We start from the raw sequence: 24468 nt of genomic DNA, 5'->3' as shown, positions 1-24468 counted from the left end.
CTGGGAGAGTTCTAGTTAGCTTGATCTTTCACCTGACCCAGCAGAGCTTAGCTAAATTCATCCAGCCCCTAGTTAGGCAAAACACAGCAGCCTCAGCAAGGAGTCACCTCTTGAGTATTCTCGTTTCATGCTTTAACAGACATAACACCTGTGCCACTTCTCCATTCCATACACGAGATACTTGTGCACACCCCTAAACAGCAGAGAGCTCCCAGCCAAGGCTCACCACACTGATTAGACAGCAGGTCCACTGAATACAAATAAAGGACACAGTCAACTTGTGCAAACTCAAGACAGTAAGTACAGGACGTCAATACAATTCCATAAACATCCTTAGGTATATTTTATCTGGATATGAGATTCAAAACACAAGTGTTGTAAATTGAAGTCTCCTTCCTTTATCAGCTCTAAGTGTATCTCAGCCGAGGCTATGAGAAAAAGTATATTAAAATAGAAAAATAAGACACTGGTTTCTTCTATATCAGAAATAGTGAATAATGTTTGAAAGATTAATTCATAACTGCAGCTCCACTCAGTGCTATTCAGTTGTGCACTATTCAGTGCCTCTATCAGAGAATCACAGACTATAAAAATCACTATATTTTAAAGTAATTTCTGAGAGCCAACATGGAAAGGGCATTTTTCAGTTTGGAAGATTTAGTATTTTTTGGTATTTTATAATCACTGTATTAGCTTTTAGAGAACAAAAATCAAATCTTTCACATATGTGCATATATATACGTATATAAAAAGTCCACCATCTGTAAAAACATAAAGATTCTCAACAGATCTTTACTTTTTCTATACTTTTTTCCTCCACTAGCATCAAGCAGGATTTTAACTTTATGGCTAATATAACAACTTTGATAGATGTATTTAAATAGATTTCAAGTCAGGCAGACTCAAAAAACCAAAGGAATCATTGTGGTAATTTCACACAGCTTCCAGTATGGTACCAGCCACAGTATATTCTAAAACATTTCCTGCATTGAACCCATTCAAGTGATGAGAAATGCATAGCTGATAAACCTAGATATTGCTATTCAGCAGACTAAGGAGATAATTTCATTCATCCAGATATTTTAATCCTTATCAGTGGAGCTTTGGTTGTAGTAATTCACAAAAGATAATGACTGCAACTCAACTTTCGCTTTCCAGTAATTAAAATTTAGTCCTCTATATTACAAGTTCTCTTCTGTCCTGCTGATGTGAGAGTGGTTAACTACTATTGTAGTTATTTAACTGCAATAACTTATTAAACAATCAGGGTGATCTACTTTGTTTGGATACATCAGCTTTCTTTGCTAGCTACTTGCCACCATAATACTGTTTCCAACACGCAACTTTCAGGAAGGCTGCAAAAGGAATAAAAGCTTGCATCTCATATTTTACCACCAGAAATCCTCAATCCAGATACAAAAACCTGATGGTTTAACCTTTGGTTTTTTATTTAAACAAAAATTAAAGTAAGAAGAGATGCTTCTCTACTTCTGACAGGAGGGATGGAATCTGGACAGGGCCGGTTAATGTAAAAACTGAAGACCAGAGAATTTACATCGAGGTAATGCCATCTCCATATCTTCATACACTATGTTTTACTAATTGCTAACTTCCCAGGCCCAGCCATAGGCATATAAGCACTTGAATTTCAAGCCTCTACACTCAGAACAGCATTTACTGAAAAGCTGTCTCAAGGTTGCTCCTTGAAATCTACCCAGATCTCCAGCAGAAACAACTAGCAACAGCTCACTCATTTAAGAGACTTTTAAAAGAAAAGCAAAAATATAAGCCAGAATACCACACTAGTCTAAAATAACCCACAAGCACCTTCAAAATACTTGACAGGACTCATCTATTGGAAAGTAACATAGTGGAGTTATGGAGTTCAAACTTTCTGATGTTCACAAGTGTGTGGAGAAGAAGGGGGAATGCTTGTTCATTGCATCAGACACTCTTTGAACAGGTACAAAGGCCACAGAAATGTGAATCTTTGTAGCTGTATACTTAAAGCTATATTTAGACAATGACCTAAGTGTTCAATATAATTTTTCTTAGTGGTAGCAGTGTTTCATAACAACACTTCAACTATCTTACTGAGCCATTAATGCATTTTCTTTGACACTTGTTAGCAAAAGATTTTCTTTGTACCCTTTAACATGATCCTATTCATTTTTATTGCTGTGAGACAAAGAAAAAATCAAGAGTTTCTTATATATCTAAGATGGCTGTTTCACAACAACTCATCACAGCCATTTTCCTTAAGCTGTGACATAAGGATCACTCCTGCATAATAGACACGAGCTGGTGCTGTAAGGAGACTACCAGTTCCCTGTAGGAGTCAGAGAAGCAGCTGAACCAGTCTGTCAAGATAAAAGCTATGATAATTAGCAAGGACATTGCCATTTGAATCTGAACAGGATTCCTGGGGCTGGAAGTGTGTTTAAGAGTCAGAAGCCTCATTAATCATTGCTATGTTTTCTTGTGTGAAGTTACCCAGGTCCTGACTGTCAGGAAACAGTTCTCTCCTCTGGGAAGTGAAGCCAAGGTGCTCTCTTGTAAGGCCCAGCTGCATTCCAGTTAAAGGCCAGAAACACAGGAAGTCCTCAGATAATGTAAAATTCAAGGAAGGGTGCAGTTACAGCACGTGGTACAATCACCCATTTTCTGCTTGAACAGTTTCTAGCTGGGACTGCACATGCATTTTTTCACTGAAAGCTAAGATATTTAACATGCAATTTTTGTTCAGCATGTAAGGAAAGAAATTTGTTTACTTCTATTACAGCAAAACCATCTTAATATGGAGGCAACAAGCTTAATATTCAAATATGAGAAGTGCTTAATTTTCTTTCCTTGAAAGATGACCATTTTGCTGGTTTGACACGCCTGTCATAATTAAAAAAATATATGAAATAAACTTTACAGTATCCAGGTCCTTACACTGTCATTACCATATCATCTGGGGTACCATTAGGGGAGGGATTTCATAAGCATGCCTGTCTTTCACAAGACAGTTTCCAGACACAGAGAACTCTCTTGTGAATCATACAACAGATGACTCTTACCACAGTTATTTATTTCTTAAAAATCTAGTTTATTGCACTTGTCTCAAAGCACAAACAAAACCAAAAACCTAAATACAGAAATAAAAGTAAAAAAATCCATCCTAATTTTATTTAAGCTACCCTAAAAAGTAGTCTGATAAGAGCTCTTGACATCAATTTAATATTAATGACCATAGCAAGGAACAGTATTATACAGTAAATAAACAACTAGCAAGCTCAAACCATTACTAAGATGACTTTGAAAAATGTAATACAAAAGTGTCACTATTAAATAATGCCATTGTATTTGAGCATCTGGTGCTTGGCAGGGCACAGAGAAGTACTCGTGTCCTTTCTCCAAAGTGATTGACTCAGGAGCTGCCACAAGATACTTTTAAGCTGAATTTCAGCTTCTTTAGGGTCCTCAAGACACCAAGCTATGCTTGCATAAAACATACTGGGTTACTTCACAAGCTGATTCCATTACCATCCACTGCCAGACAGGCTAAAAAAACCCTCTGGGGTAATCTCTGTATACAGATGAACAAGAAAGAAGCGAACATATCATCTGTAAAAGGGAAACAAATCTGTCCTCCCTGTAAGACTGAGATCAGGCTGAGAACTCACAGCCAATATCACAAGTGCTACTAAAAAAAAGGTGACATAACTTGGTTCTCTCTCCACTGATTCACATTCTCACCTTGCACCATGTTTGTTCCAAGTTTAGTGCAGTACACGCATGAACTGTTCTGAAAGAGAACAGAGGTTCAAAAGAAAACACATCCTTTTCCGTGTGTATTAAGTTCTCAAAACAGAAACATCCCCACTTGGCAACTCTTGGCCTTTTCTGAAGCTGGCTCTTTTACAGTATTGGTTAACAGCTGCTTAAAACATTCTGATGATTTATAAGCTTAGAACAAACACAAAATAACTCCTCTGCCTACATAGTGAACTCAGGTTCTCTCATCTATAGTTCTATTGCTTAAAAAAGATGAGGTATCTTTCAAAGAAGATTTAGTATAAAGAAAAATAAACTGCAATTATTAACTTAAGTTACTTCCCAGTTCATCACATACTCCTGCTGCAACCTCTGTTAAATATAAGACACTTCAAAATTTAGCTAACATAGCTAAAAATCAGAATATTGTTAAGTATTTTCTCACAATATCACAATTTTTAATGGGATATATAGGTAATTCTATCTATTACCACTTTTTCTCTTAATACATCTAAGTTTGGTACTCAAAACAATATGAGTCCAAATGTTAAAGCACTGGCTGGAGGCACAAATACAGCACAACAGGAATTATGAAAGCTGCCTTTACATTCCTGCTTTGTACTACAAAACCCAACAAGCGACCTCTTCTTATTCCAAACTGGGACTTACCCCCAAAAATCTGTCAGCTTCCTGATGGCTATGGAAATGGGTGAAAGTCCCCCTGATATCAGGTGTAATCCAAACTTCTCCCTTGTGAATAAAGCCAAATTATGAACGAAATTTCAAGAAACGGAAGGTTAGTATAGCCTTGCAAATATTTATGTGGAAATGGATCAAACTAAGTTAATTTCAACACCAATACTGTGTAATCATGATGTTCTCAAATCTTACTAAGAAATACTTCACCATATTTTCTTCCATGCTGCAAGGAAAAATAATTCTAAATGTATGTACAACAGTCAGAGAGCAATCCCATCAGTTTGGAGTTCCAAGTACAAGAAGAAATTGAGAAATGCTTAGTGTTTCTGCTGTAGAGAAATATTTAATGCAACAGAATTCCTTCTCGAAATCAGTACATTAGTGTGCATGCTGTTGTGAAGTAGTCACTTCCACTGCTAGTAAGATTAACTTAAGGGTTATATTTCCAAAGGAGCTTCTACAGTAATACAGTATAACAATTGCAGTATGCCACATCTAAAGAGTCTCCCAAAAGATAATGTAACAAACATCAGAACTCACAGCTTGGGGGCTATTTAACAGGTCAGTTTTTCAATACAAAAGTGCTAATATCACAGGTCCAATATGAGTGGCTTTTAGATCCAATATTCTGTACATACATCACAGAAATTCTGTCCTGTTTTTTTCACTGCTTCACAAGCTTGAGAGACTTCATATCACTTCCCATTCATCTTCAAAATCATCAGGGTGAAGCAGAACAGAAGTGTCATTATTTTTCTGCAAACTATGGGAATGGCTAAAGGTCTTAGTGAGTCGCTGGAGCAGGGATCCTGAAGTACTGATTGCCCACAGTTCATCTAGAGGGGTCACTGCAAAGCAGAAATTATCCATCTTTTAATTAAGGCAGCAGGTTCCAATTATAAACATTAAATAAATATTTGTATCTGTTTTCCTAATTATACCCCGAGAAGGTTTTTACTAATGTGATAAAGGCACCCTCGGTGAAACTCTCACAGAGCATGCAGCTCTCCCTGCATATGGTCCAGCCTGAGCACCATCAGGGAGAAGTCAAAGCAGACATCACCATGTTTTGGACAGACTCTCATGCAGAACCAACTTGCCTGTTAAGCGTGAGACACTTCCAGGAATCTTCTTCCAGTAGTCTCCTGCAGGATTCTTGTCAGTAATGCCGTACCGACGAGCTACATCTCCATTGGGACACCGTGCCCAAACGGTCCTTGTACTTATGACCAGCTGGCAAGCCTGCAAACCTACAGAGATTTGGACACAAAGAGGAAAAAAAATCACAGCCTTTCCTGGGTACTAAACATACTTGCAGAAAAATTCACTAAGAGCAGATGTCAAGACCGTAATAGTTTTATATACTCTTATATGAAGCACTGGTGACCAAAAAAGCTTTTTAATTGCAGAGTTTGTATTCTGCATCTACTGGCCACACTGTGGATACATTTTATTATGTGGCCACAGTCACAAGCAACATCCAGTTAGAGGACCTTCGTAACACACTTTTGGAGCCTCCACTGTATGTTACTATCACATGGGGAATAATCCAACAATTACAATCTTGTCTAAAAATGGTGACTATTACAGATATTGTGGACTTTTTCTTTGCCTCTTCACAAGTACTCTGCAACTAAGTGCCATGTGTTTATGCAGTGACAAATCTTTAAAAAGCAGACAGTGTCAACACACAGTTATTTAGAAAGAAACACCTAAAATTTAGTTTTGTTTACAGGCAAGGCAAAAGTGTAACTACCTAATCCATAACACATCCAGCATTCAGGATTAGTAGAGAGATGTGCAAAATAGCATTAGGTTTTTGTTACCCACATCTACATAGTAACCCCGTGTGATACCACATTTAAATACAAAACTTTCCATGGCAAAATAGTTTCCTACTGCTTAGGAATTCTGCTTTAGTTCTATCTGAAAGGGAACTGTACCATTTATTAATTCAGTGGCAGCAGCCTAAAAACCATTGTACTTCTCCCAGTTAACTACTTAGTGTTTTTAAGTAAAACCAAGGTTCTCTTTAAAAGATAACCCTTATCAAACACTTGACTGCCAGAAAAAATATTTTATTTAAGCATTACTATTCAATTTAAAAAGCAACAAGAAAAAAATCTAAACAAAACAAAAACTGAGAAAATGGCAGAAACAACAAGGAACTGATGCATTAATTTTTACCTGGTACATGTTCCCAGTCAGTGCCTACAGGCATTTCATCTGTAATTCCAACTCGCACATGGACATTCCATTTGCTATCAATTGCCCACAACATCTGATCATTTGGACTTGAATGAATGCTGACCAAGTTGATTCCTACTGGCTATAAAAATTAAGCACAGTATTTAAACTTTGAACTACTGCATCTTTGTACTATTGTATCACTTGTTCTTCACAAAAGTACACATCCACAGTAAAATATTGACCAGATACTAAAGACAGGGAGCAATCTAACTGATATTGTATATGTTACTGTACAAGATTATTAATTTTCCAAGAAGTCAATCCCTTTCTAAATGGAAAGGAATATGAATGAATGTCACTCAATTACTGATAATGATATTCAATGTTCAGTATTCAAGTCTAATAATGTTAATATTTGCTTACCCACTGCTGTTACAGTCAAATATGTTTCAATTGAAAGTTGGAGGGAACTCTTCCAATGAAATGTACAAAGTACAGTGTTTTCCTCCTACCTTCCTGAAGGTTTCCTAACATAACTAACTTTGCACTTTATTTCTAAGCATATACAAGCAGTACAATTTGTTACAGTCTAAATGGTTCCTCTTTGTAATGAAATGGTGATCTGTCTTCTTCCCTGTGCTCCATTCTATAGGAATACAACCATGGAACTCGCTGCAGACCACTGCAGCACTGGAGCAGCCACACCTGCAGGAGAGGATCCACAACACTACCTGTTGGCAAATACAAGTGAAACACACTTCCCATTCTGCTCCCAGGCACGTCCTTACTCCATCTGCTTCTATGGAGATTTGCCTCAACTACTGCTCAAAATCAGTGTCACTGACATCAAAACGATGGTGATTTTGTAGCAAAATATATCAGCCAACAGGTTTGGATGTTTGCAAATATCCTGCAAAACATGTTCTTCAAATAAAACACAGACAAAAACAAACAAAAAACTTTTTCTCCACATCAGCCTAATAAAGGCACTGCAGAAGACAGTAAGATGCCCTGAAACACATCTCCTCACAAAACAACACTGAATTCCCTGCTTTAGCCTCACAGGCAAAAGCTTAATTTCCACTGTGATAAGCAGAAGAGCAAACAGCAATTTGTATGTACAATCCTAGGAATACAGAAGCATAATCTGCATGTGTGTGTGTGTGTATATATATATATATATAAGGACACAACCCAGTCCCAGATGGGCCTTCTGTGTACACACAGTTACCTGCTTCGGTTTTGCTTTTAAAATTCTGGTGCTGACATGTGTCTGACCCAGCTATAACCAAGTTTGACTTGCATCGCCAAATCAATCCTGTCTATTCAGGTTTTAAGGCCTTCAACAGACTATCTTCTCATGTTTTTGCTCTCATTAGGTATTTGCCCTCCATTGGAAGCTTCAGGCTGTAGAGGCTTGATCAATTGTTTACCTCTGCTCACGGTAAATTTACAGTGGCTGCAGTTTGAACACTTACAAGTAAAGCCACTAATTGTCTTGAAAAGCGCTAACTACATAGAATACATAGCTGCCTAGCTACTTTCAAACTGGTATTAAACTAAAAACCCCAAAACAACAAACCACATTAAAAACCTCCAAACATATTCAAACCCAAACCACAGTAAAACCAAAACACCCCAAAATCCCACACAATTTTCCACTCTGGGCTTTTTGCCCCTTCACTGGAAGTGCTCCCTAGTCCTGGACCTGTTTCAGTTTCTCCCCTCCATTTCTTCTCTGCTTCTTTCTACAGCTACTTTGCCTCTCACTCCCTCTTTCTCCCTGCTCACTTCCCCACACCACTGCCATGGAGTGGTGCCTCACTTCTATGCTGCTTTCAGCTGCATCACATGCCTCTCCATATTTCTGCTTTTGCAGTTCCATGTTTTCTAGTAAGGAAGTTGTGCAGTTATTACCTTATGCAGGCTGAAGCACTGCACTACCAGGAGACCTTTGCCTTTTATAATTTTTTTTCAAATTTTATTTTATATTTTCAAATCCACTTATCTCCTTCTCCTTACCATGTTCTTCTAACAATCACCTCCTTCCTCAGATTTATGATTTTCTGCCCCATCTCCTCCATACCATGAATTGCCTATGCCCTGCAATACACTTCATGTTCCAACCAGGGGCCTTCACAAATTGTACCCAACAGCTTGGTGTGACTTTTGTTGCTGAGCTGTTGGGATTTGTGCACTTTGCCCTCCACTGTCCTATGTCAGGATCCCACTGTTCTCTTCCTCTGTCACTTGTCTAGAAAAGAATTCTCTGAGAAAGAACTGGAGGAGTATTTCCATCCAAAATGACTTACTGAGTGCTTATACCTAGTACCTACGTCTGTGTATTACTACAGGTTTACAGGCTGTGGAGGCTAAGAAAAGCAGACAAAATGCCCCAAAGGAGTGCCATGAAAGGAGCTGCCTGAATCTCAACTAGGTTGCTTCTGATACCACTGCAGGCTCAAGCATACTTAGAGACATTACTTCTCCCCTATTCTGCAGCACCAACACATCTAAGAAACAAATGGCAATCATGAAATTCAAAGTAATGTGTCTACAAGCTTGGCCAAAAATTCTTCTCATTCTTTGCTTCCCTAAGTGAGCTCTCTGGGTATTGCACCTCCAGCTTCTCTTCCTTCTTCAGGCTACTTAGCTCTTCCTGATAAACTTGCACCAATAAAACAATCCTGGTACTCTCACTGTGAGAGATCCAGCCAATTCACCTCCACCCCCCACAGCTTTCTGCTGTGAAACAGCCAATGAAGGGCAGAACTGACAGGACAGACACTGCCATCATTATTATGTACACCAGCTTTTGGCACAAACCAGGGACAAGACATTGGAAACAAGTACAGGCAATTCTTAGAGCCTGTTGCAGAGATTTGACCTCTGTTGTTTTGGTTTTTCTTACCCAGAAAGCCACCATCTACACCAAAAAGGTGTTCTCATGGCTAACACAGTAAGGTGGATAAAATTAATTTAACATTTTCTTGACATAACGTACCATTTTTTGGAACAATCATGCTGACATTATCTCAGATATCCCCTAGTTTCACTAAGTCTGAATTACCATAAGCATACTTTAAGTGTTTTATAATCTATATAACAAGAAAGTCTCTACAGCTGCACTTAAAGGTTAAATGCAGTTCTCTCACAGCAGTAAAGAGAGAGATCTGTGCAAATTCATAAATCTGCTGATAACATTCCTGAGGCTGATAACCATGAAGATTAATAAATTATCTTAGCATAGCCTTTTCTCAGCTGGTTTAACTTCCAACAGGATCCATGAGATTGATATACCTTGACTGTAAAACATGTCCTATTTGTAATTTACTGAAGAATCTGGAATTTTAAAGAGCCTCACACCAGTCTCTCAGCTATCCTCCTCTAATGCTGACACACAAAAATCTGCTTTTATCCACATTTACCCACAATACTCAATGCTGAGAGAGATCATCATGTTATGGATCATTAATGGATCCAGTGTTATGTGATAAAAAATGGTGGAACATTGCTTTCCTTTTACTTCGGGTGTCAAAAATTTCTAAACTCTAAAAATCTCAAGAGTCTGACTGTTTTAGCCAAGAAGAAAAGATCCACCTGCCCTCTGGTCTTGTGCATTGGCTACAAACACCCCAGTCACTCTCTGTCTTTCGATATGAAGGATTTCCCATCACAGCCATGGACTGCAACACATATATTGCCAACTATGCACTTTTCAACACTAAAACTACATACTAAGAGCTGTGAATATCTTTGTTGTCTGCTACAAATAAAAGCAACAAAAAAGAACTTGCTAGTACCCACATATCTCATAAGAAAACAATGTTGATAAAATGAAGTAAACTAGAAGGAATCACTTAACTGGCAAATTCTTAAATGATATCAAGAAACAGTGTCTATGCTAAACATATTTATCAAGTTGTCCATTAGCTTTATAATTCTGTGCAAATAATTTCCTTTGTTTCTGCAAACCACAGAGAGACAAGCCTCGGTGTAAGGATTTCATTTGAAAAATAGTATCACACAAAATCCAAAGTAAAAACTAATACACTCCCCCTCCCACGTCCCCTGACATCCTACCCAGAAGTTTTGTCTTACTGATCACAGTTGAACCCAAATCCCAATGGTTCAACTTCCTTGTCAAGGAAGAAAAGACAAACACACGCACAAAAAGGCACCAGAACATTTTCTACGTCACTTTTCAGGAGCAGAGAGTCCATGTACCAGACAACCTCCACTATCTCTGTTCTGCTGCAAATATCCAGGATAAGGAAGACTAAACAAAACATTATCGGTCTGTCCAAGCCCAGTCCTTTTTAGAATGAGTTGGTGGCTACATGCAACACAAATGTTCTCCTTGCCTTCACTTGGTCCAGCCCAGGCCATAAGAAGGTCACATCAGAGATACTTCTCACACTGTTGAGCCTTATGTGTGTATCACACTAATCTGACTGTTTTCATGACTAACAGCATCAAGACCCTATTAACATGAATAACAAACAAAAAATGTAACTTAGAGAGGCCCTCCCCTAATATATGCCTATTTCTATATTATTATCTGAGGTCTATTTGAATGAAGGTTGTAAAGCACTTTCAGCATTAGCTTGCTAAATTAAGTGCTGCTTTTTTCTCTGCAGAGAAGTTCAAGGCAATATACAGGAGCAGGAAAGATCAATCTATGTTTGGTCTTCCCTCAATGCCACATGTTCTTCAGTAATGCTGGCATTAAACTGTCAGAAAAACATTACTATTTATTGTCTGAAAAAATGGAGCATTATTTTCCTCAGAAGCCTCAGAAAAAACAACAGCACCCTTTCCCCCACTTTCTGCCTTTAGTGAATAAAGGGACAAAGGCCTTAGTTGGGTATCTCCAATTAAGGAGATATCTATTGTGCTATCTATGGCTAGCTCAATCAGGAGGAAAAAGCAAAGCTGAGGAGTAAATTCCTTGACCTCTGCCCTCTGTTATCTCTAAATTTTTTATTTCTGCATTTTTTCATGAACAAACGTGGGAAAGACAACAACATACGGCATCAAATCATGGAAAAGATCAAACCAAACCAATGCAACTATTCAGCATGATAAAGCTCAACAGAACCATAAAATACGTTTAAAATATTTAGTACAACTGTTCCTTACAAGCAATTAAAAAAATAATTAAAATTTCATGCAACCACATTAAAGATTGTACAAACTACAGATCTAGTCAGCTTTGCCCAATTGTCTTCTAGTCACAGTCTTATAACTAAGACTATAAACTGCAGTGTAGGAGATAAGCTGCCTGTAATTCCCAGTACAGGTATTTCTAATAATTTATTTATTTCTGTAATTTAGCACTAGGTAATAAAAACCTTGTACAAGCAAAGCTCTGAGTAACTTTTACTTTTTTTATAAACACACCTAAGGAGCATCAGTGAAAACACCCTCTATGGGTGGCTATGCCAGTAAAGTGCACCTCTTTATTGTTTAAAATTTAAATACTTTATCAATGAAAGCAAAGCATTTATTTTAACTTCAGCCTCAGCTCTGCTTTGCTAAAGCAGTTTTAACCAGTTATTGATCTGTTGCTTTTTCTGCCATTTTGCTTTTTAATTGTTTGTTCACGTTCCTTAATAAGTTTGTGATGAAAACACCACACACCTCTGACAGTGACAGAAATCCTCATTTCACTACTGCTCTGGTTTATGAACAAATGAATAAACTTCACGTGTTACAATTCAATTAAATAACTACTGGAATAAAAAACAATAGTACTCCAGGGGTCAGGGATCAGAACCCACGTCACTGCCTCCCAGATAGATGATCCATTTACGAGACTATATATAGACCAATCTCCTCTGCTTTGCCTAGTTCTTAGATTCATTGGATTTGGGATCAGCAGACAGGGACTTCCCACAGACCAGACCATTTGGCAGATCTCTAGGAAGGGTCATTGGGGCAGGAGAGGCACCACAACCCAGCTCTCCAACTCCCTGGAGGAGGGTGGATTGCTGGGCTGGTCTGTAAAGAGAGGTTGTCAGAGGTTGTCTGCTTACAGCATCATCATAAAACAGGGAGACAGTAATACACCATGGGGAGGGGCCTTCAAGCTCCCAACTCAAGGTCAAAGGGTCTGATGCTTCCAGCAGATATCCCAGGGTGTCTCCTTACTCTGTGCAACCAAGGCATATGCTTGCTAAATCACGATATGTACCCTCTACCCATGAATTTTTTACAAGATGGCGTTTTTATTTTTAAATAGAATAACACTGATAACTCTCAAAACTCAATGATAATTGTAGTTACTTTATTTGCCCAACTGAACGTTAAATGTGTTTCTTCATCTCTCTGAAAAATAATTAAATATATAATTCTCTTTTAGCTAACCAAAATACAGGCACGTTGGAAGAGTGCAGGTGTGAGGATGTTTCCAGTACTGAACAAATGGAAGTATGAAAACTGAAGGCTCTCTTTCTGACAGTTATTGTTTTCAGTGTCAGCCAGTCTTGTCAAAAAGCAAACACAACACCTCGAGATCACACTTCAGAAGGACACAGAAGGATTGCCTACTCAGTTTTCTGGGTGTACCTCAGTTCGTGCACTTTTTGGCATCCGAAGCTTCTGGTGCTGATAACAACTGCTATCTAATAGGACAGGCCACACGCACACTTCTCTGAATGTGACGATAGCAATGCCTTAAAACAAGTATCAGAAGGCTAAAACTCCAAAGTAGCAAAATACAGTGAAATATAGTGACAGCAGTTTTCTTAACCAGCAACAAAAAGGAAGATAATAAGCACTAAACTCAGCAATGGAATCGGCACGAGGCAACTTCAGTACAAATGCTGGAACTGCACTTTTTCAGCCTCTAAAAGCACCTTTTACTTACAGTTACTTAAGAAAGGCATGCCTATGAAGAATAGCACAGACTTGAACTTAAACAATATGGCATCTTAAATGAGCTAAACAAAATACAAAGCTGCAGGAGCTTTGATCTCCTATATTTATTTGCAATCCACCTCGAGACAGATGCTGTCAAACGGTTTTTCTCTATATCATCTTGAAAAGTGCAGTCCTCCAGGAAAATCCTCTCCCTGTTAACGTCTTCAGAGGCCTCATGTGAGTAAAGATATATGGAACAATAGACTAGTTAGTCTGGTCTAGAGATAACCAGAAGGTTTAATGAGTGTATTCTTTCTCCAACCCAGGCAGACTGGATCTAATAAAAGACACTTTGTCTGAATCTCATCTGAGCACTCCAAAGCAGATCTTGTAGCAACTCAAAAAGATGTCTGTGCCATAGGTGGGTAATGCAAGCCAGTCTGTGCTAGGAAAACAATCAGACTTTGAAAGAACAGTCATATGGAGTATGCCTTAGAAAGAACAGAGATTTCCACGGCAAGTGAGTTCAAAAGTAGCATAGATGATTCTGAGTAAGAGTTATGAAGCATTTTCAACAGAAAAATCCCTTCCCCTCCAAATATCCAAGCCCTGAGGATCATTTCAAACAAACCCTTCCTCCATTTCAGCTTAATGGCAAAATCTGATCTTGAGAAGTGCTCATCACTTCCTCCTCTAAGTACCACTTAACACGGAACAGGACTTCATAATAATAGAAATCTCACTGAAAAATGCAAAAGCAAGGCAGATGGCAGAGGAAGAAAGTCCCCAAGTCCACATTAAGTGTTCTGTAATAAGCAGAATTTTATTTAAAGAAAGGAAACGAAATAAAGATTATGTAACAATTTCTAACAAGTCACCACTTACCCATAAGGCACAATCAACCTCCTAACCTTTTCTTAATCTATGTTCAGTGTAAGGTATTGAAAATAAATTAAATCTATCCTGTACAGATTTCTCAGAATTACAGATAATTTGCCTAAATTTCAAATGATATTTTTAAACTACTATTTGCTAGCTTTAATAGTGTTTGAACAACTGCGAAAGCATGAACAGCCTTGATTTTTTATTTTTTTTTGGGAAGTCTGTGTACGAGGAAAAAATAACTCTTCCTAGGTCAGCAAGAACTTCTACTACCTATAAGAATTTCTCTTACCTATGATATCAAGCTTAAAATATAAAGAGACAATTACCAGGTTGCTTATGGGAACGGTAGTAAATCAAAAGTTTTTCTAACTTGAAACGAACATACTGCAGGTGACAATTTTATGGCAAACTAAGTTAAGTGGTGCTTGTCTGCTGAGACCCTGGAAAAAGCTTTATGCAGTAGTCAAATAGTAAACACTTCCTTACATAAACCCCTTGTACTCCACAGTTCAGACAATCTACATGGATTTTTAAACAGACTTCTTGATTTAATAAAATTGCTTTTTCAATCCTATTCTCTATGAAATTTAGTTACAAATGAACAACAGAGCAGCAGTTAAGCAAATGACAATAAAATGTTTCAATATATTTTTAGAGTAAGACTGATTATTTACAATCAATAGATTAGTAACTTCTTACAAATACTTATTATGATCATTTTTTTAATCTTTCCTTTAATCTTGTCAAATAAAGTTGTTTAGCTGATAGATCTCTTACTGTAAATCTGAGAAGGTGGTTCTTAAGGACAGTTTGTATGTTAAGTTGTGCTTGTAGGAACTTAAGTGTTTCTCAAGAGCAGATTTTGTCTCATCTTTTTCAGAAGGTGCCAGAAACCAAAGACGAAATGCAGAAAGAATTATTTTCAAGCAGTTCAACTTCTGGGGACCTTTTAAAGTAATTTAATGATTTTTAACTTTTGATCAACTTCTGCTCTACAATCACTTAAAGTAGTCTTATAAACTATACTAATTTTTTATTTTATTTTTATTATTGTTCCTTTAGGTCAGAAATCTGAAAAGCATTAAATCATAATAAATATACGTTCACACATATATAGAAACATACTCCATTAGTATCTTCCTAAATAATATTTATATTTCCTTCTCTTTTTTAAAAAATTAAATGTAATCTATATAAAGACATGCTACAGTAGATCATAGTTTTATGCTGTATATTAACAACTGAATGAAGAACACTTTCTATTTTCTGGTCCAAAATAATTTCATCAAACCATTTTGATCAGTTTTGTCAATGTCCTTGAAGCAGCTTCCAAAAAGCTGCTTAACTACATCATCATTTTGACTTTTAAGACTGCAGAACAGAACTGATGAAGCACAGAAAACATCTATATATAACCTATTACTGCTCAAGATACTCTAACAATGTTATCAACCACTTCTGAAATGCCCGATAAAATAAAGAGGGAGGGCAGAGAACATACAATGTTATTTTTCATCTCAAGAGATGCTGCAGTGGAGAGGTACAGAGGGAAGAGTAACAAAGGAGAATGGGTTTAGTCTAGATTTAAGAAAAAATACAGCATCACAGAGCCAAAGACTGAACTTAAATTATATTCACTCATTTTACCATGAGCAAAATCTCATCAAAATTACAGTCTCTGAATACCTTTGTGAAGCTGTTAAAAGACAGATGCTGTGCAACTGCAGCACTCCTTTAAGGAGAAGTGACACCATAAAAGCAGAGTCTGCAGCTGCTCACAAGCTGCTCATGAGTCATGAGATCTGGGATAGGCAAGTCATATTGGCTCTGACATTTACTGGGGAATGAAATATCCATAGTTGGCTTCAAATTACGTTATTTGAGAGTGCTCCTGTACTTAAAGAAAGTGAAAGGCAATTTTGATTTCCTTCTTCAAACAGAAAATGGCTGAATTGTTCACAGATACTTCTTACAGTATTTCTGCTGTTCTGAAGAGAGAGGCAGCATGAACTATGTCAAAGTCAATTAAGGGACAGATAACAGTTAGTAATTTGCTCCTAATAAGCAAATACTGTTCACTGAACAGTTCACTTTTCAGACATCATGTTATATTTGTTATCCAAACACTAAGCTAGCATTTGGAAATATTTTAAAAGTTCACATATTTTCTTATTTTGCATTAAGCCTCTGTAAAAGCATGAATGGCTGCTCCTTTAATGACTTGTTTTAACATGCTGGAATTGTCTCAAAACAAGCACACAACCCACGAGTTTTCATCTTCTCTACAAGCAATGTTTGAATTTTTGCCCTTTCATAGTGACTCATTAAATTTGCCATGTCAGGAAAGAGAGTGACACTGCTCTGGGTATCAGAAGGTTATAATTTTTGGAAGCCAATATCATCCAGCTTTCTTGATAAGATAATAGGAAATAATTTGATTTTCAACCTTGTCCACTTTCTACATAAGGAAGTCACTGCCAAATCATGAGCCACAGCAAATGCCAACTGTTGTAAACACCTTTGCATTGAGCAGTTTAATCTACTTCAGTTGAGCAGAGAATAACTTATGACAGAGAAAACAGTATCAGCATAGAGAAACAGCTTATTGAGCCCTTTTCCTGGATAAACCTTTGGTAAGAAGACACTACACAAGTTTAATTTTCTGTCTCTTGGCAAACTCAGTTTAAGTGGAATGTTTTCTCCCCTCTTTTTAAGAATACTACCTTCATGGGAGATGTCATCACTGACACATTCAGTCTCCTCTTCCTGCTGCCCCATCCCTTGTTAGCAGGGAAAACATGCCTCTCATAGATTACATGAAAAAGACCCACTTGCAGCACACAAGGAATGAGCAGCATAACCAAGTCCTTTTTGCAAGAGATATTGGCAACTATTTCTCAGTCTGCTCTGCTATCCTGCAAAATAAGGTGCCATTTCCCTGGGATAACATTCCCAGTATAGGATTAGTCACCCAACCAGTGCTGTGCTAATTGATGGGATGCAGATCTGCAGTTTCATTTCGCTGTTCCACTGCCCCTCTTCGCTGTTATACCCTAAGGTACACAGGAGCCCGCAACTGGCTGATGAGAGACAAGCAGAACTAAAAGCAAACTATAAAACCCAAATAAACTACTGCAACTCCACTGCCCCAGATTTACTTGAATTTCTTAATATGTCCTTTCAAAAGTACCACACATTTCAAAATCTTTAAAAGAAATGATGTAACATCATAAAATGTAAATCAAGTAGGCAAACACATCCACCGCTACTCTGCGAGATCACAGAGAGTTCAGTTCAAGCATTTTCATGCCAAGGGGCAAAGAATGAAATCAGCAGTCAAAGGTCAGCTCCATTAGGACAGTCCCAACTCACAGACACAGAAATTACTCTCATCTTATAGATTAACTTGCAAATTACTACAGCAGAAACGAAAGCAAGCAGTGATGTTTAAGGAGAGATTAAAAAAAACCAAACAAGCAACCAGAAAGCAAACAACAGGCACTGGAGAAACAGATTATGTCTGTTTTCTATATTCAGAAAATATGCTCCCAGGGTACTTTAGGAGGCTTCTTTCCACTCTGTATCCTTGTACCATATACTTAGAAATGACTGCATGGTAAGGAAAGTCCCTGAATTCACAGAATCACAGACCATGCTGAGTTCGAACAGACCCACAAGGATCATCAAGTCCAACTCCTGGCCCTGCATGGGACCATCCCCAAGAGTACCACCATGTGCCTAAATACTAGTATAGTTCAAAAGCTTCTTGAACTCTGTCAGGCTTGGTGCAGTGACCACTTCTTTGGGGAGCCCTGTTCCAGTGCCCAACCACCCTCTGAGTGAATAACCTTTTCCTGATATCTACCCTAAACCTCCCTTGACACAACTTCAGGCCATTCCCTCAGGTCCACAGGAACCCACAGCCAGACCCTCACACCTGGCGAACCCTGTACAGCCCAACAAGTGTCACCTGCTGTGATGCCTTTCCCACAGCACTCTAGCAAGCATCCTAGACTCACAAGGGTGAGGACAAAGGAAGAGGGAGGCAGGCACTTCAGCACCACGCCACTTGAGCAGAGCCTTCCCTCACCCTGTGCTCTGTGCTGTTTGCCCATCCTTGCTTAGCACACAGCAGGTGCTCAGGATGTAGCTCAATCCTGCACTCTGCTATGTGCCTATAAAGCTTCTGCATGCTACAAGAAGAGTAAATCTTCATTAGGAAAGGAAAACAAAAACCTGTGTCTCTACTATTTTCCGTGAGTGTTAAAAATATTGTTTTATTGTTTAGCATAGACCTAAATCACCAGGTTACAACAGTTACAATCAACCACCAGGTTACAATCAACACTTTACCTGTATAGGTGGCTCAATCATTATCCACGCAGGAAGCATCAAACTTGGGTTAAGAGGCTGAGTTCCTACACGGAAATAAATGCCACCATTGGTGTCACAGGCCCAAACATGCTGATTTCCACAGGTCAAGCTGATCAGCTTTACAGCACCTAATAACAAAGAGAGTATTAACAACCTGGCATTATCCTTTCAAATTCAGCTAATAATGAGAACTTTTATTTGGACTTCATTGTATTAAACTAGCTTTAAACACAGTCACATAAAAATGATTAAAAGTTAATACAAGTTATGAGACCAAAAAAAAAAAATCACTGGATGCAATGAATAAAGCTAATAGGCAGTATATATCTGAGAAATTTCTCTTCTAAATCTTAAAATAAATGTTTTAGTCACAGGATACTGCAATTTCTAAAGCACATGAAAAATATGCTATTAAAATAACCAAATTCAAGCAGGGAACCATTCCGTGACAAATGTTATCAGTGCCTAGACAAACTTTCACATGACCTAACACGAACTCTTCTCTGTGGCTGGCCAGGCTTGTAGACTTTTAAAGGTGTTGATCCGCTAATACACATTCAGCAAAGAACATTCCCTAATGCCAGCACTTCAAAAATATGAGAGCACGTGGATTATGCATTTCAGTGTTAACATACCAGTGTCACATCTGTAAATAAAGGAACTCATTTTCAAATGGATTTATATTCACCAGCGTATGTATTTATTACAGTCATATCAAATGCAGCGGTATTTTAACCCTGTGTAAGTCAGCACCACGAAAAAAAAGCTGCCAAATAAGTGTGTTTTGGAATTTTGGGGTGGTTTGTGGTTTGGGTTTAGTCTAGATACCTGCAAGGACAGTAGAGAAGTATGTCTGATATTTTAGACTAAAAGAACTCCTAGTTAACTGTCTACTGAAACTCTTTCACATTCATTTTAAAATAGCCATGTGATGTAATGTAACTACCATTTTATTTCTTTTTTTCTCCCCCTGTTGGACAATACAGTGCTAAGTAACAGAAAACATGTTCCAAAGAACGAGGGACCCATCAGTACAGACACACTACAGAAGGAATGCTCTGGTCAGACTCCAAACTAAAGGCTCTAAAAATAGGCCTTGCTGGCTAACTGAACATGCCAGTGCTGCTTGGGATATCCCATTCTTGGTAACAGTTCACTCTTCAGGTATGTGAAGTCTGGCAACAAACCCTTGTAAAATGCATCAGGCACAGCATTCCTTAAAGAATGGGGTGCAATTTTATCCCACAGAGTGCAAGTTCAAAGCATTTACTTCTGCAAAAGGCAGTATTCGCTGTCGTTAAGGCTTGCTGAGGGAAAGAATAGGAAGCAACAGGACAACACAGCCTCATTTTTAAATTATCTGTAATAGTAAGCAGATCTCATTAACCAAAATTATTTAACTCTCTGAATCATAGGAATACGAATTAATTATTCTCATCCCAAAATTTCCTTTAATCATACAGCTTCACATTAAAAACAAAATGACAAAACTATACACAAAAACCCTCCACTGCTTGGGATAAGAATACCTATAACAACTTCTTTTTGCAGGGAGGGGCTTGACGTTCAGCTACAAAGTCAAAATCTTACTTCAAACCTTATTATTCCTTCTAACATGACTCGAAGTAATGGCTTCATAATATGATACCTCAGCTGTTGAAGTGTTCTGATCCAGACAAACATCAGAGCACTCACACGTGGAATCACATATCACCTACTCGGCACAGCTGATATTATTTACGTCTACAGGACAATTTGATATTCAAAAAAGCCGCCCTTATGTAAATATTTTGGGGTCCCTCCCTCCTCCCTCTTACTGTTTGGATCTTAGGAAAAGGTCATGCTAACCACAATCATCTCCTGTTTAGAGCAAGTAGCAGGATTCAAAGGCATTGTTTATTGTTAAAACCTAAAGGTCATTCTACTGTGTTTAGATAGCAGTAGTGGAACTCTAATCAAAATAATTTACTAGGTACTAATCTAGATAGCAGTAGTGGAACTCTAATCAAAATAATTTACTCCCAGTACATAGTGTAAAGGCAAGAGGATGATACTACCAACATAATATGAATATTTCAACCTTAATGCTGGCAACCCCAGCACTTCACAGAATTCTGAATTGCATTTTTCAGCAATTTGCTCCCACTTCCTCATGCCCCCCCAATAACAGCCCTAAGGTTTCAGGAGTAAACTTAAATATAACACCTGAAAAATAACAATAGTTCTCCAATCTCCTCAGCCCCATTAGAGCAAATAAAAGCTCTTGTATTATAGCCATGGATACGCACTTGTCAGCAGTGATCTACCATTTGCAATTAACAGGAGGAAAAACCCCTAAAACATTTTCACATTTCAGTATTAAGCCACAAGTGACAGGTAAAGTGGAGTGTTTGAAGTATTTCCTGACCCAGATCTCTGCTATACCACCACCACCACGTGCCACAGAGCTGACAAGAACACCTGAATGTAAAGGTTGAAATTCTGAACTGCTGAAGTTCACAGGCCAGATATTACAGTCCACCAACTCCGATTGTGCTGATTTCCTTTATTAATTCTTTTGAGATTTTCAGACAATAGCAAGAAGTTATTTATTATTTCTGTTAAATAGTTACTGTCTGAATTGCTGGAAAGCAGTGGTTAGTGAAAAAACTTTCAAACTGTATTACGGAATATGAGAAGGACAGTCAACAAATCCATCCTGTAGGTCAGTGAAGGTAAAAGGCATCAAACAGTGTTTAAACTATGGTATGGTGAGTCATTTTGAACCAATTCACGTCATAGAATCACAGAATCAGCTGGGTTGGAAGGGACCTCCGAGACCATCAAGTCCAACCCTTGATCCAACACTGCCGTGGTTACCAGACCATGGCACTAAGTGCCACATCCAGTCTCATCTTAAAAACCTCCAGGGACAGGGAATCCACCACTTCCCCGGGCAGCCCATTCCAATGCCTGATTACCCCTTCTGTAAAGAATTTCTTCCTAATATCCAACCTAAACCTCCCCTGGCACAGCTTAAGACCATGCCTTCTTGTCTTGCTGATAGTTGCCTGAGAGAAGAGACCAACCCCCACCTGGCTACAACCTCCTGTCAGGGAGTTGTACAGAGTGATGAGGTCTCCCCTGAGCCTCCTCTTCTCCAGGCTGATGATGAATTCATCAGGTCTGAAAAACCTGGTGTGCAACTGACAAACAAATTAATTTTAGAATACACATTTTAAAAAGTTTTCCATGAAGTATTACAAATTGTACACCAAAATTGTACATGAGGCTTAAAGTGTGCCAGCTCTGTCTGCCTTTCTTCATCCCTGAAGTTAAAACTGCTTGCCTATTCTCAGACCGGTCATTAACATTGCCATTAAAAATAGAACAATTGTAAAACAGGTGAATTATTTTTAAAATGGTGTGAGAATGGTGCATAGTCTCAATTTCTTTTATCTTCACTTGAAACAGGAATGCAGGTTAGCATGGAGATAGGAATGTTTTAAGTCAAACTAGCACAGAAATAAATCTGATTGGAATACTGCTGATGAAGTTGACAAGTAACCTGATTACCCCAGAGCCAAACTCCAAAGTGGGAGTATATTTTAATGATCAAAACATGGTCAACCACCTAAGCAAATGAAAAGAGCAGTTAACCAGCACCATGTTCTAAGCATTATGCTGAATTATTAGATCAGTATAAACCTGAACATGGGTGTTATCAGCTCTGTCACTCATGGATGATGCAACTCTCAGAGTACAATTTTTCCTTGACAGGATCCTAATGCAGATTTTTTGGCACTGTTAAAAGCCTGTTTTTAATCACAACATTCAGGGCTTTGTGTATGGAACTGCCTGAGACCAGGTGATTATGGTTACACTGCAGAACAAGAGTCAGACTAGTTAAGCTGCTGGTAAACCTGCACAGCACCATGTCAGGCTGAGCCATCTCAGACTGACCAACTGCAAATTATCTTGCAAACAGTAAACGTGATGTCCACAGGAAAAGGCTAAACAGAACACTGTTTGAAAGCCACAGCTGTTCCAGGTATTTTACAGTCCTCTGCCGTGAGGCCCATTACTGTAAGTTACTATTTGATCCAGTAAATATTATATCCTATATCAGTAAACTGAAGGATACTTACGGAAAACATTGACAGTATGCTACGGGTTAAGAGATATTCTACTCAATAAAAATGTCATACCTAGTTGGGTGAGATCCAGTTTTGTCCAATGCATCCCTGTTGGGCAGCTGGATGAAAGTGTTCTGATAAATATCTGCCCAAGACTATCCAAACCCCAAATGGCATCCTGGCAGGCAGAGTAGTGCACCATCTCGGCCTCCGGTGGCAGCTGGACTGTAGAAGGACGAAACTGAGGATTCTGATCACTGACACAAAACAGATCCTTGTTGCTTTGGCACAGCCACAGAAAGCTTCCTATGGAAAGGATATTTCTGTTATTAAAATAATTTCTAATCCACTCTGAGAAAACTTACACATTTACTTTTTTCTGAAAAAAATGATCAGTGCATTCAAAGGCAAAAAGCTTCTTGGCTATGTTCATAAGGTAAGACTTTGAAGTAAAAATACACATCCTAAGCCCTCATTTAGGCACTTAAATACTCTATTTCTCAAATCAAGTACTAAGTGATCTCATTTGAAGAAGTGTTTCATTTGAAGAAACTAACAGAGAAAAGACACACATAACAATGCACTATCACCTCCCTTTATTCTTTTGCTCTCATCCTTGATAACAGCCTTTGAATACAAAGTATTCTTTTTCAGCTCTAAATCATATTTTTGCCAATAAAGCCAGTGTACTTAGATAATGGAGTTGCTAACTATTGTAACTAGAAGTTCAATTCCCTAGCATGGTCTCAGTTTTACTGATGAAATGTGCAATTTTGTTGCAATAACTGTACTGACAGGGGAAACACTAGGTTAGTACAGGCATTCCAGCAGAGCGTGCTCCAAGATTTCCTATTACAAATTCTGGTGATTCATGCATCGGCAATTTAGGGAGTTATTGCTCTTAAAGAACTGCCCATTTCTCTGTTGGATGCCACTCCACACCAAAGGTGAGAGTGAATAATATGTTATTTTCATCTCCAGTAGTTTTACAGACATATTTTCACCCTACTTCAAATACTTTAGATCCCTGCATACAGAAGAGACATCCAAAATTTGAAGTAATTCAAGGACATTTAATTACTTACACCATCAATTCCACTCTATTTAAAAATCAGATATTATATGCCTGCACTGTTGATTCACTAACCTTCTTTAGATGAAGCTGTGGAAGCCAACACAAAAATCCACTTTGTGGCAGAAGCAGTACCACGAGGCACAATATTATTCCAATAAGTGCCTTGAAAGGAAGGACAGGGCAGCATTAATATGAAACTTAATTTTCTCTTAAAATTTGTTGTTACTTAAAATGTTACAGTTTGAAAGAAATTCTATTGCAATCAATTATTAAATATCACTTAGACAAGATTTTCTATGTAGATCTTCTAAGAAACTGTTGAGGGGAGGGGGAACATATGTGTCCTCCTGACACATATGTATACATATGTATACATATGTATACACACAGAGAGAAAACTGGGAATGCAGAAAAGGATCAAGGACAAGATTAGTTGTCTTCAACAGGGGACCAATTTGGTCATGAGGTTAAACAATGTCCTAGGCCTATTGTTAGCATTTACCTGGA

At 38.1% G+C, this 24468-nt stretch overlaps 1 protein-coding gene across 5 annotated transcripts in view; it reads right to left on the bottom strand.

The window, feature by feature from the left end:
• Positions 1-3076: 3076 nt before the first annotated feature.
• The window catches only part of TECPR2 (tectonin beta-propeller repeat containing 2), a 43877-nt gene continuing 22485 nt past the window's right edge, over positions 3077-24468 (bottom strand). For 3 of the 5 annotated variants that reach the window (XM_018082368.2, XM_018082369.2, XM_018082370.2), the window contains 6 exons: positions 24034-24123; positions 22959-23192; positions 18751-18899; positions 6646-6787; positions 5559-5708; positions 4776-5306 (listed from right to left, as the gene is read on the bottom strand). In XM_018082368.2, coding sequence (XP_017937857.1) covers positions 5149-5306; positions 5559-5708; positions 6646-6787; positions 18751-18899; positions 22959-23192; positions 24034-24123 — 923 coding nt within the window. In that variant the 3' untranslated portion in view covers positions 4776-5148. Of the gene's footprint in view, positions 4510-4775; positions 5307-5558; positions 5709-6645; positions 6788-18750; positions 18900-22958; positions 23193-24033; positions 24124-24468 lie in introns of those variants that run through there. The other 2 variants (XR_001921929.2, XR_001921930.2) reach the window with 2 other exon arrangements.

The sequence above is a fragment of the Manacus vitellinus genome, unplaced genomic scaffold, assembly GCF_001715985.3.
Source record: "Manacus vitellinus isolate BGI_N305 unplaced genomic scaffold, ASM171598v3 scaffold_6_pilon, whole genome shotgun sequence".
In the NCBI taxonomy this organism is placed as follows: Eukaryota; Metazoa; Chordata; class Aves; order Passeriformes; family Pipridae; genus Manacus; species Manacus vitellinus.
This window is presented reverse-complemented; position numbering and strand designations above follow the sequence as displayed.